Raw genomic sequence first — 13684 nt, 5'->3', positions numbered from 1 at the left:
CAGTAATTGAGACAACTGACATTTAGTGCCAGATTCAAGCGGTACAAACACGCAACAATTACCTGGTCAAGATTATTAGATTAATAATGAATACGAACGATATGGGCAGTGGTCAATAAATTTAAGTTTGGGACACATTACACACATAGGATAAGATGTATTTGTGCTGGAATGGAAAAGCCGAGGTAGAATAACAATATCAAGAACATTCAAGTTAAATGATGTCTGTGAGTAAAAAAAAAAGGAAAAAAATGCAGTAAAAAAAAAATTAAACAAATGTTCTAACTTTTACTATACAATGTGTGTGTAATTTCAAATGTAATTGTTCAACAAGCAGTTATGACTCCCACAAATGTTGAAAAGTCACCAGAACTTGCATAAGAAGGGAGGCGTGTTGGAGCTTTTCTAGAGAATGTTTCATCATCTGCCCTTGTGTTTCCCCCTAATACTGTAAGTGATGACAACTTGAACATTTGTAGAGCATTAACCTTTCTAGAGAATTAAACCTTTCTAGAGAATTAAAAATACCGGTTAATTTTATTTGCTGTAGTTATCTTGTTATGTAATGAAACTATGATCCGTTTGGCATCCCTTCAACCAAACTTAAGTCATACAGGGAATTTGTGTATAATTAAACTGTATTTCATTCACTATGAGGCAACTAGCAAGTATTTTAGTACCGTATGTCACAGCTCACACACTAATGTGTTCCTTGCGTCACTGACAAGATGTGGATTAACGGCCAACTTTCCTATTAAAATGTTGGTCAGAATAATATGCAAGGTTTATGTTCCTCCAAGAGTGGGAGTACAAGTTTTGAGGTTGGAACGTTGTGTGCCTGACATGACCGAATTATAAAACCTCTTCTTACTCCCCTAATACTGCTATTTATCTAGCCCTCTGTCCCATTCTTTGCACACAGTGTATCATTTGTCTGGTCTAGACTTGTTCAGTGATCCGTGCCAGGGCTGAACTGCTGGGAGTTTCCCTTGTGTTGCTTCGTTCTCAGTCAAACAATGTGTGTTTCAGACCAAATAGCCTTCCCAAATACACCTTTTCCTCCAAGGTTAGCCATCCCACACAATGCACTATCTCTGTGTTAGCGCTAAAAGACAGGCTCGGTCTAGTAAGTTGGAAATTCCACCTCTGGTTCTAACAAGTGTGTGTGGTTTTATGGGTTGTTTGGCTCTGTTCACCCACAAAAAGCAGCCAGAAGTTTGTTGCTTTTGTCAATTAACGGAGTTTTGTCTTGCCTTTTTTAAATAATAAAAACAAGCATATTCATCTGGGACAATTAATAGATTGCCCATTATCAGATATAAGCTTTTACTCAAACTATAAATAATAGACATAACAATCTCTGAAGCATATAGTAAATGGCAAATTCTTCCTGTATCACCTTTTTGTTTTTTTCTAAATCATGATACATTTTATCAGCACAAAACATATTTTTGTTTTGAAAAGATTAATGTGTAGCCAACTTGGAAATTCATAATGAGTCTCACTTGTAAGCTTAATGAACTTCCCATGTACTGTACCTCCTGTGGATGCACATTGCACATTGTGTTTGTATTTCTGCCTCACAAAGATAGTGCAGTCTCCCGTCAATCCAAGCCATTCCCGTCAAGGACCAGGAAACATTCCTGACTTGACTTTACCCACTGGTGAACCAGAATGACAACTTTTGGTGAGCCCTTCCTCTCTGTACTGCTTCAGCTCGTCCCCTGGCGGTTTTGAACAATGGAACTCAGACGTCCCATGAAGAGAATCGTGCCAACCTGAGCAGAGTGGACCACTGCTACTCTGCTTCCTTCCGGCCTTAGTGCGTTCCAGCTTTAATTAGACTTTTTACTGGCAGTGTTCACTTGTAAGTGTACCTTTTTGTTAAAAATAATGACAAATATAGTTGTGGCATAACATCAACACATCTAGTGAGCATGTTCATTCTTTTTGCTTAGCAAGTTTCATGCTCTTTAAAGTGCTCTTCTACCAACCATTATTAATTCACTCCACAGTCATCCATCCATCTTCTGCCGCTTTTTCCGGGGCCGGGTCGCGGGGGCAGCAGTCTGAGCAGGGACTCCCAGACTTCCTTCTCCCCAGACACTTCCTCTAACTCCTCCGGGGGGATCCCGAGGCGTTCCCCGGCCAGCCGAGAGACATAGTCTCTCCAGCGTGTCCTGGGTCTTCCCCGGGGCCTCTTCCCGGTGGGACATGCCTGAAACACCTCCCGAGGGAGGTGCCCAGGAGGCATCCGGAACAGATGCCCGAGCCACCTCAGCTGGCTCCTCTCGACGTGGAGGAGCAGCGGCTCTACTCCGAGCTCCCCCCGTGTGGCCGAGCTCCTCACCTTATCTCTAAGGGAGCGCCCAGCCACACGGCGGAGGAAACTCATTTCGACCGCTTGTATCCGCGATCTTGTTCTTTCGGTCACTACCCAAAGCTCATGACCCTAGGTGAGGGTAGGAACGTAGACCGACCGGTAAATAGAGAGCTTTGCCTTTCGGCTCAGCTCCCTCTTTACCACAACGGTCCGATGCAGCGACTGCATCACTGCAGCCGCTGCACCGATCCGCCTGTCGATCTCACGCTCCATCCTTCCCTCACTCGTGAACAAGACCCCGAGATACTTGAACTCCTCCACTTGGGGCAAGGACTCCCCACCCACCTGAAGAGGGCAAGCCACCTTTTTCCGGTCGAGAACCATGGCCTCGGATTTGGAGGTGCTGATTCTCATCCCAGCCGCTTCACACTCGGCTGCAAACCGTCCCAGTGCATGTTGCAGGTCCGGGTTTGATGGAGCCATCAGGACAACATCGTCTGCAAACAGCAGAGATGAGATCCTGTGGTCCCCAAACCGGACACCCTCCGACCCCTGACTGTGCCTAGAAATTCTGTCCATAAAAATTATGAACAGAACCGGTGACAAAGGGCAGCCCTGGCGGAGTCCAACATGCACTGGGAACAGGTCTGACTTACTGCCGGCAATGCAAACACAGCTCCTGCTCCGGTCATACAGCCCTGAGCAAAGGGCCCCGGACCCCGTACTCCCGGAGCACCCCCCAAAGGACACCCCGAGGGACACGGTCGAAAGCCTTCTCCAGATCCACAAAGCACATGTGGACTGGTTGGGCAAACTCTCATGAGCCCTCGAGCACCCGATGGAGGGTATAGAGCTGGTCCAGTGTTCCACGACCGGGACGAAAACCACTCTGCTCCTCCTGAATCCGAGGTTCGACTATCGGTCGGATTCTCCTCTCCAGTACCTTGGAATAGACCTTACCCGGGAGGCGAGGAGTGTGATCCCTCTGTAGTTGGAACACACCCTCCGGTCCCCCTTCTTGAACAGAGGGACCACCACCCCGGTCTGCCAGTCCAGAGGCACGGTCCCCGAACGCCACGCGATGTTGCAGAGACGTGTCAACCAAGACAGTCCTACAACATCCAGATACTTTAGGTACTCAGGGCGGATGTCATCCACCCCCGGAGCCCTGCCACCGAGGAGTTTGCGAACAACCTCAGTGACTTCAGCTTGGGTGATGGATGAGCCAGCCTCCGAATCCCCGGTCTCTACTTCCTCTTCGGAAGACGTGACTGAGGGATTAAGGAGATCCTCAAAGTATTCCTTCCACCGTCCGACGACATCCCCAGTCGAGGTCAGCAGGCCTCCACCCGCACCGTAAACGGTGTTGGTGAGACACTGCTTCCCCCTCCTGAGGCGCCGGACGGTTTGCCAGAATTTCTTTGGTGCCGACCGATAGTCCTCCTCCATTGCCTCCCCGAACTCCTCCCAGGCCCGGGTTTTTGCCTCTGCGACAGCATGAGCCGCGGCTCGCTTGGCCTGCCGATACCCGTCTATGACCTCCGGAGACCTACAAGCCAGAGTGGCCTGATAGGCCTCCTTCTTCATTCTGACGGCATCCCTTACTTCCGGTGTCCACCACCGGGTTCGGGGGTTGCCGCCACGACAGGCACCGGAGACCTTGCGACCACAACTCCGAGCAGCCGCATCAACAATGGAGGCGGAGAACATGGTCCACTCGGACTCAATGTCCCCAACCTCCCCCGGGACATGGGAGAAGCTCTCCCGGAGGTGCGAGTTGAATACCCTACTGACAGAGGGCTCCACTAGACGTTCCCAACGGACCCTCACAATGCGCTTGGGTCTGCCAAGTCTGTCCGGCTTCCTCCTCCGCCAGCGGATCCAACTCACCACCAGGTGGTGATCGGTTGACAACTCTGCCCCTCACTTCACCCGAGTGTCCAAGACACGCGGCCGGAGGTCTGATGACACGACAACAAAGTCGATCATTGACCTCCGGCCTAGGGTGTCCTGGTGCCATGTGCACTGATGGACACCCTTGTGCCTGAACATGGTGTTCGTTATGGACAATCCGTGGCTAGCACAGAAGTCCAATAACTGAACACCGCTCGGGTTCAGATCGGGGAAGCCGTTCTTCCCGATCACCCCTCTCCAGGTGTCACTGTCATTGCCCACGTGGGCGTTGAAGTCCCCCAGTAGAACAACGGAGTCCCCGGTCGGTGCACTGTCCAGTACCCCTCCCAAGGACTCCAAGAAGGCCGGGTACTCTGCACTGCTGTTCGGCCCGTAGGCCGCCACAACAGTGAGAGACCTGTCCCCCACCCCAAGGCGGAGGGACGCGACCCTCTCGTTCACTCGGGTAAACTCCAACACGTGGCGGCTGAGCTGAGGGGCTATCAGCAAGCCCACACCAGCCCGCCGCCTCTCCCCGCGGGCAACACCAGAGAAGTGGAGCGTCCAGCCCCTCTCGAGGAGATGGGTTCCAGAGCCCAAACTGTGCGTGGAGGTGAGGCCGACTATATCTAGTCGGTATCGCTCAACCTCCCACACAAGCTCAGGCTCTTTCCCCCCCAGCGAGGTGACATTCCATGTCCCCAGAGTTAGTCTCTGTGTCTGGAGATCTGGTCGCCGAGGCCCCTGCCGTCGACTGCCGCCCAGATCTCTCTGCACCGGCCCCTTATGGATCCTCCTGCGGCTGGGGGCCCACGGGAGGGCGGCCCCACGTCGCTCTTTCGGGCTGTGCCCGGCCGGGCCCCGTGGGGTAAGACCCGGCCACCAGGCGCTCGCCATGGAGCACCCATCCCAGCCTGGCTCCAGGATGGGGCCCCGGTGACGCCGATCCGGGCGACGTAAACTGCCTTGTTCGTGTTGTCATCATAGAGGGCTTCTGAACCGATCTTTGTCTGACCCGTCACCTACCAGGGGCTTGAAGCCCCCGACAACATAGCTCCCGGGATCATTCGGGCGCTCAAACCCCTCCACCACGTTAAGGTGTCGGTTCAAGGAGAGGCTCCACAGTCATATCACATAACAATAGTAAACTATATTTGTAGCCTTGGGGCCGACTGCAAAAGGAAGTGCAGCTATTATGTGTTTTGCCTCATGTCATTCCTCCACTAATCATCCTTTCATGCTGATATGTCAAGTGTCTTGCTCATGGACACAGTCAGTATGCAGTGCTTGCTTTTCTGGTGAACACCGACATATTACAAATGTGTTTGTGTTTCCAGCCAAGATAAAGATTTGACAATGGAATATTTTTATCCTGTTCTAAAGCACACATTAAACCTCATGTGCTGTTCATGAGGAAAAGTGATTTTTCTGTCAACAAGTTGCTCTGTGTTGGACACAGCCCATACAGATCCTGGTGAGAAAAGCGCATGGCTGAGGGTGCCAAGTGTCTTAAACACATGACAAGAGTAATTTAGCATGATCTTAGACTTGGCACTCTCTGGGGGCAAAACAGGGTGTGAGCCCACACTTGAATTAGCGACTAACAGAGATTAATTTAATACTTGGGAGTTTTTTAATGCCTCACACTTTCAAGTATACAGCGATTTATTGGATCAGGTTGCCAGCATCTATAAAAATCCCATTTTAAGACGTAAAAACAAATATCTTCTCTTGGCCTATATAATTATCTTACATTCTCAGATGCCAGCCCTTCTCTCATTAGACTCAGACAAATATTGGATCGAAGATGGTACAGACGGATGGCACAGGAAGACATAATTCTGTCAACTTGGGTCTATTCACTGTGAAGATACCCAATTTAGGTGCACATTTTGTTCTTAAAGGGCATTAAACACTGCCTTTGGACACCTTTTTTTCATCACATTTACAGCATGCCAATGTCAATGCCCCATCCATTTTTTGGTATATTCTTTTGACTAATACAATTAAAAACTTGTCCGTCACTGAGGCTGTTGAAAAATATTTTATGGATAATAACTACAGATGGTCTGTACCAGATGCCTCACTTCACAAACGGCCTCTTTGAAATTGAAAGTAAACCGTTCATTTCCACACAGTTGTTGACTCTGACAGGTATTGGGCCAAGCTAACTTAAAGCGTAATTGTTCAACTCTTCAGATCAAATGTGTTACTGATTGTCTTTTGACCGTCAATACATTAAATACATGATATAAAACTAAATGGGGATACAAATACAACCTAGAAAATAGTAATAAATAAAAAGCACACAGTATTATGTTGGAATATGCATAATAATATACATATGGCATATGATATTGGTAAGAGGTATTTTCAATGGTATGTTTTTTTTTTGTTTTTTTTTTAATGAACGAGGTATGGATAATAATTTTTTGGCTGGTTTCGCCTCGTGCCGTGACAGATGATTGGATTATGAAGCCCGGATTGACTCAAGACACATTGTTTAGGTCTATTACCCCCTGTAGATAAAGCTGTAGCATGAACAATGTTTGCCATAGTACATATTTCATATTCATACTGAACTTAAATCTATACTGCTCCTTATAACCTAAATTTTGGACATGCCTTCATTTTATGTATCAAATATATGTTTGGGCAGGCTTGTTCTATTCATGACAAAAACGCATAGATTTGTTTTGGCGCACACTGTCTTCAGCAGAGCGTGTAAAATCAATTCTGTGAAGATGCATACACACATATTCATATACAACACATGGAAATTGCTTTTTGGCTCAGTGCTTTCCATTCTTTCTCCATCTCCAGTTGACCAAAGATCCGCTGCAGCGTCCAACCAATACCTTGTTAACTCGTGGTCAGAACATTCAGTACGGGAGAAGACTCTGCTGTGCACTCTGCTGTTATTAGCTATAACCTTTTCACAAAATAGCAGTCTACAAACGGATCCTTTGTTATTTGAGAAGTGTGGATTTTCTTTTTGTTTCATGTTTGTATGAAAAATTATTGTTTGATTTGAATTTATTTATGGAAAGCCCCTTGAGATGTAGCATATTGTTTAAAAATCATCTCTAACAATTTGTTCATTTTCTATCGCTTGTTCTCGTTAGTTGTCACGGGTGACTGGAACCTATCCCAGTGACCTTGGGCCTTAGCTGGGTAAAACCCTGGACAGGGGCCAAATCGCCGCAGGGTTAACGCAGAGACAGACACACAGAACCCACGATCTCCTTTTAGGCACATCCGCATCTCTAATAATACTATATTAATCAGCATCTCTAATAATACTATATTAGGCAAATACATTATTCATCGTAAAGTGTGGTTGCCAAAAATATACCAATCTACAAAGACTAAATTAGCATTAAAGTAAACTTATTTAGGAGTCACAATCAAACTTGACATGCATTTTCTGATCTTGTCCTTTATTGTCCCTGTTATTGCCCATCCTTCAATGCCACTGGGGCATCTCTGGAGCAGTGATCGCTGCAGGGCATCCTCCATATCTTGAACTCTGCTTGGTCAGGACTGCCATCGCTGCGGGATTTGTACCTATTGTACAGGTTTTGGTTTGATGGCAGAAAACGGACAGCCTGGAGGAAACCCACCCATACAAGCTCCACACAGAAAGGGAAGAGAGGCAAGAGAGCCGCCTTTCACATTTGAGTCAAAAACATTGAGTCAAATTGTAATTTTGTTTGTTTAGTTTATGAGTTTATTTATCAGGGACAATGCACATACAACATTGACCAACAGAAAAGATGCTTGTGCCAGGTTATAGCAATGTTGCTAATTTCCACCTGGAGTCCCTGGACAGGTTAATGTCAAAATGGTATTCATGCCGAACAAATACAATAAATGTACAATATACATTTCAAGTACATTAATACAATCACTCATCCAATCATTCATTTAGTAAAACCAGTCCCACTCCAGGACACCATCACACATACACCTATAAAATATTTAGATATTTACAATTCATGTTGCTGCCTTCAGTTCGGAGTTCAGTGTGTACATGTTTGTTTAGTTAGAAGCCATTTTTTCGTCAGGTGTTTAAACATTTCATCATTTCTACATGTACACCTCGTGGCTCGACATGTTTTGTCAGAAGTGAGCACAAGTAGTTTAGTTTGGAAAATTCTGTGGTCTTATTTTATGTATATCCAAATTAAGTATATTTACTCAAAAATCAATGCTGCATTTGTATAGATGTGGTCTAAAAGTTTCACATTTATTTTTTAAAAGTATTTTTTTTCTGAGTTACTACTTTGGGGAAAGGAATGTGAATCGTATTTTCTGAACAAGTTCCACACTTCATTACTACCGAAAAATCAGAACTTTCTCTTTTTTATGTTTGTATGTTTGACTCAAATTTCTTAAACTCTTTTAGAACTTGAGCAAACTGAATGTCTTGAGTATTTCCCAGTGACGTAGAATTTCCCATGCCCTCTTTTGGCTTTGTCCTAGTGCTGCTCTGCTCCTCTTCTCCAGTGCTGGAGTGCCACTGATGTGCTCTGTCATAGCCCTGATGCAGCACTTACCACAGTCTCACTTCTAAAGTCCCCAGGCCATAACCACCCCTGCTGCTGCTCTTTGAACAATGCCTACATTTGTTTGCATTTGCCCATGTTTCGGGAATCCCTGTTGGTAACCACTGGGACACTAGTTTGATGAGGTCACGTCTCGCTTTAGCCCCGGCATCTATTCACCACAAATGCACAGGCTGGTTTTGACATGGCGAGGCCAGGTTGAGTCACGTTTGAACAATGTAGACATTGACAGTGCTACTTTTTGACTTGAGTATTACCATGAGTATTAAAGCTTAAACAACTCTTGAACCATCCTCCTAGTTCATGCACAATAGTGACTCGGTATTCACCTAAAGCTTTATTTAATTGAGTTAACCTTAACCAACTTTTAACACAATTTGCACTTGACATTTGTCATAAAGTTATAGCTTCCAATCCAGAGAATTCAATCAAGCTAGCTATTGTCTAATAATTCACTGCCTCAATAAATAAAATAGAATAAATTAATCGTGCGACTGGTAAAATTAAATGAAAGTTAAATTGCCTTAAATCCAGTCAAGATGGTTGAAGTGTCTTTCCCACGGGCATTAAAGACATTATGAGCTGCACACTGCATATTGCCATGTTTTTTCTCATCTAGCTAAGTGAGACAATTTCTTTGGAATCTGTTAACGTGGGTTGTATTCGGCATGATTGCCTCATGTTTATTTGCTTTTAGTGGCCTTGGTCAGTGGGTGGAGTGGCATTTTGGCTTATACTTACCGTAGTGTGAGATTAAAACCAGGGAGCGTCCATGCACCAGTTAGACGTGCTAGCAACAGTTTTAAAGCTACCAGCCCACATTGTAGTACCTGAAGTTGTTGCACATATGATGTTTAAATTTGATCTAAAGCTAACATTTCCACAGCTTTTGCAGCGAGTCCCTGAACAGATGCGGTACTTTTCCATCACATGCTAAATCACTCTATGGAAACAGGACATCCTTTAGCTCGGCCTCCTGCTCTGATCTCGTATTGTCATGGGAGCTTCCATTTGTCAGGATTATGCTGTTAATGTGACATTTTTAAACTCACAAGTGTATTTTTGCCCTGTGGTGTTCCTTCGCTTTATGGCTTTGCTACCACTAACAGCACACATACGGGAAGTAGGTGGAACGACTTTGTAACCATTCAGTGTTTAGAACAGAAGTGTTGATTTGATCATCTAAAGCCCTTGTGTCTTAGAGCCCTACCCATCTTTCACACACACACACACACACACAAAATAGCTAAATTACGAAGCTTGTTTATGTGGAAATTTTGCTTACAGTTGTATTGATAATAACAATGATGTACTAACATGTTGAATTTTAATAAAAATATCCGTCTGCCTTCTGTCTTTCTTGCACAGCACTTGGTCCAGTGGGATGCAGGGAATCCAGAATGTCTGCTCCAGCTGGTGAAGGAGCTGATCCAGCAGTACCACCAGTACCAGTGCCAGTGTCTACGCGAGAGCTCCCGGCTGCTCTTCGAGTACGACAGCCTCCTGGAGGACCCCAACTATGCTCGCAGCATCGAGATCTACGCAGGCCACAAGAACAGCTGGGTGTGTGTCAGCTCACAGATAGAGAATAATTCACTTAAAGAATTAAAGATGCTGTTCCTATTTTTTTTTTTTTTTTTTTATTCCATAGAGTTGAGAAAAATGTGTTTTATACCAGTCCAGATACAGCATATTGCAAAAGCAGCTCTTAGGGTCAAATGAGACTGCTGAGTGCATTTTGCATCTAGTTATAGAGCGCTTTATTTTCCAAAAAAAAAACAGGATATGAGCTGTTATCATGCTAGTTGTTAGCTTTACCGGCTTTAGGTGTGAAAAGCCCTTTTAAAATAATTGCAGTGAATAATTGAGATTGTCAGAATATGTGAGAAAGTGAGGAATATCTTTGGACTGCTGTACACAGTTTAAAATGAACAACTGGTAGTTTCTGTTTTTGACGTTTTTTTGACTAATTGTCAGATTTGTTTAATTAGTGGACCATGTTTTTCAAAAGGAGTTCTGTTACCAAGTGAATAAATGTTACTAATTCCTTATAACCAATAGTCTGAAAACTTAAAAGAAGAGAACAAATTGCAGAATAAAGCAATGAGATAATGGAATTTCAACGCGAAATAAAATTGCAGAACAATATGGTTTTCTAGCAACAACTGGCCACTGTGGTTAAAAAGCTGTTGAGGTCGAAGAAAGCTCAGCACTTCGGCATGTTGTAATATTTCCCTGTAATATTTTGCAACTCTCAAACTTACCACACACCATAGAGCCACTGACCCCAAGGTGCAGAAATGTTTGAATGACATTATACGAGAGATAAATATGCACTCATGTCATCATAAATCCACCTTACTATACCATGTCATACAGGTATTTATTTGCTGCTATTTTTTGTGTGTGTGTGTATTTGTCCAGACTGGAGAGTTTTCTGCCCGATTCCTCCTAAAACTTCCTGTGGACTTCAGCAACATCCCGGTCTATCTTCTAAAGGTAGTTTCCTTAAGCACATTTTTGGTATTGATGTTTGTTGATGTTCTAATTATGATGTGTGGGATAGTTTTTTGGCATCCATGCAGTTGATTTTAGAGGACTTCTTAATGCAGGCCACAGTCTTGGGGGCTGTGAGTTGACTAATCAACGAGCCGTCACTCTGGATCTGCTCTGAGCTGCGTGGTGTCTGCAGGCAGCTTAACTTGTCCTCTCTCCCTCCATCACTTCTTCTCTTGCTGCCTCTCTTTCTCTCTTTCCCTCCTTCCCTCCCTCACTGTCCATCTGCCTCTCTCGACCGCATTAGTAATAGCCTCCGCCGCTCTCGCTCTCCTCCTGTCCTTGCTCCGCTCACGTCGCCCGTCCCTTCTCGGCGTGCTGCGGGTCCTAGCTCTCTGTCCTCTCTCAGTCTGGGCTTCTGTTTGTGAAAGAGAAATGATGGTAAACATATGGCGAACAGCACAATTCATCAGTCTCACTTCTGCCTTTGTCCAAATGTCTCCAGAAGTTTTTTACTGTTTTTTTTTTAAACTAAACTTTTGCACAAAGATGATTTGTGTATATTCTCTCATGTTCATGTTTTAAGTAGAAACTCTTTAAACCATTATCGACCAATTAAAGGTTGAAATATGATGACTGTCTGAAAGCTTCTAGACCTGAGCATTTGTTATAATCTGGACCCCTCGCAAGATTGTAGTTTCTATTTTTTAACTGTCTGCCCTTGTGTCCTTAATAAAGGAAAGCAAATAAATTAATAAAATAAAAGATTCAATAGCCTATATTTTACAGAAAAGTGATTATAATTATAAGATTTTTTTACAGTGATCGCAGCCCCTCCGCCATTGGATTCGAATATGGCCAATTGCCCACCCCTGTTCTAGATAGTGTATTATTGATGAATATCAGAAATGTTTTATTCTTTTTGACATTTTGGTTTAATAATGCTAGTTTTCAATAATTTTGGTCAAATAATGCTAGTTATCAATAATTACAGTTAGCAAAGACTACAATTATTTATTTTTTTGAACTACGGGTAGTGCCACACAGCCTGTGTCATAGTGTAATGCATGTAATATTAAGTGTTTGATGAGAGAAGAAATCTGGGAATTGAACATTCCTGTCATACTGATCTTATCATAAGCTGAGCCTCATGTGCCCATATGCACACAAAAAACTCACAGTTCTCTGCTGTATTTGGCAGCCAGGTTATACATAGTATCTCCATGGGAGCGCTGAGGACTGAGGAAGACAGCCGGCGCAGAAAAGAAGAGAGTAATGAACATCAGCCTACACCTTGTCCACCTCCACGTTCTGCTAGAGCAGGATTATGTAGCGTATAGACCGGACTCTTAACATCGGTGTGTACCAAACCAATGACCTGGATTTTCACTTCAACAGTTGTCATGTAATTAGCAGTGTCAGTGTGAATTCTGTCTCCAGTCAGTAGTTTGTGTGCATTGTGAAATGTAGCTCTTTGCTGCTGCCAGTGCCCCTATTTCTGTACCTCTGTTTGACCCAAGAAAGTTTAGTTTAGTCAGTTCCACTGCACTGCATTTAGTAAATATACAAGCAAAACAAGGGGGTGGGCAAGATGAACAAAAATGTATATCCTGATATTTGTTGTATCCTGATTATGTCAGTCCAACAGAAATGTGTTGTAACATTTGGTTATCAGACGAATGTCAAATGTCTGTGTAAAATTACATCACAAGAGTTCAGAAATATCCCCTTATACTCTTTATTTGAAAAGTTTACAACATACATTTCATTTTATTTTTATTCAGTTCCTTTTATAGCATGTTTTTCTATAAACTATACTCGATGTTGAAATTTTGCATTTCTTCAAAACCACATTCACTATTTCATCAAAATGTCCATACATCCAGGACAAGATGTGAACCTTACTTTGCTTAGTTCCCAGGCCCATACACTTCCAGCTGTTCATCTATAGTTTCATTCAATCCTTCTTGGCGTCTCCTCAGGACATTGACATGTTTGAAACTTAGGGTGACAAGAAGTTGGCGATCCACTCTAACCAATATGAAATGTGACAGTTGAATAGATTTAGTAGACTAAACTTGAATAGAAACGTTACTGTATGACTTTGTTGGTTGAACAAAGCTTTTAAATGAATAGATTGTGGAGCTTTTCCCATTGGCAGAGATCTGACTTGACAACAAGTTATAACAGCAGCTAGTTCAACAAAACGCAAGCTTCAGAAAAGAAAGTGATGTTTTGTACACATAAGGTAAGCCCACAGCCAGGTAGAGGTCGCACCGCTGACCCTGATTTGAATCTCGCCATCAAACTCTCGGTCGTCCTTGTGTTATGGGGAGATTCAGCGCTGGAGTGGAAATGTGTTCAGACATGGGCAACCCCACACACGGCTGGTGGGCGCCGAGCT

At 44.1% G+C, this 13684-nt stretch overlaps 1 protein-coding gene across 3 annotated transcripts in view; it reads left to right on the top strand.

Annotated features, from left to right (window-relative positions):
• Positions 1-13684, top strand: part of babam2 (BRISC and BRCA1 A complex member 2) — a 56709-nt gene that overhangs the window by 8974 nt on the left and 34051 nt on the right. For all 3 annotated transcript variants that reach the window (XM_072457988.1, XM_072457990.1, XM_072457989.1), the window contains exons 5-6: positions 10153-10347; positions 11209-11283. In XM_072457988.1, coding sequence (XP_072314089.1) covers positions 10153-10347; positions 11209-11283 — 270 coding nt within the window. The remainder of the gene's footprint in view (positions 1-10152; positions 10348-11208; positions 11284-13684) is intronic.

Source organism: Eucyclogobius newberryi, unplaced genomic scaffold (genome assembly GCF_026437365.1).
Source record: "Eucyclogobius newberryi isolate DKJ021-1_F unplaced genomic scaffold, fEucNew1.0.hap1 SCAF_21, whole genome shotgun sequence".
NCBI classification, from domain to species: Eukaryota; Metazoa; Chordata; class Actinopteri; order Gobiiformes; family Gobiidae; genus Eucyclogobius; species Eucyclogobius newberryi.
This window is presented reverse-complemented; position numbering and strand designations above follow the sequence as displayed.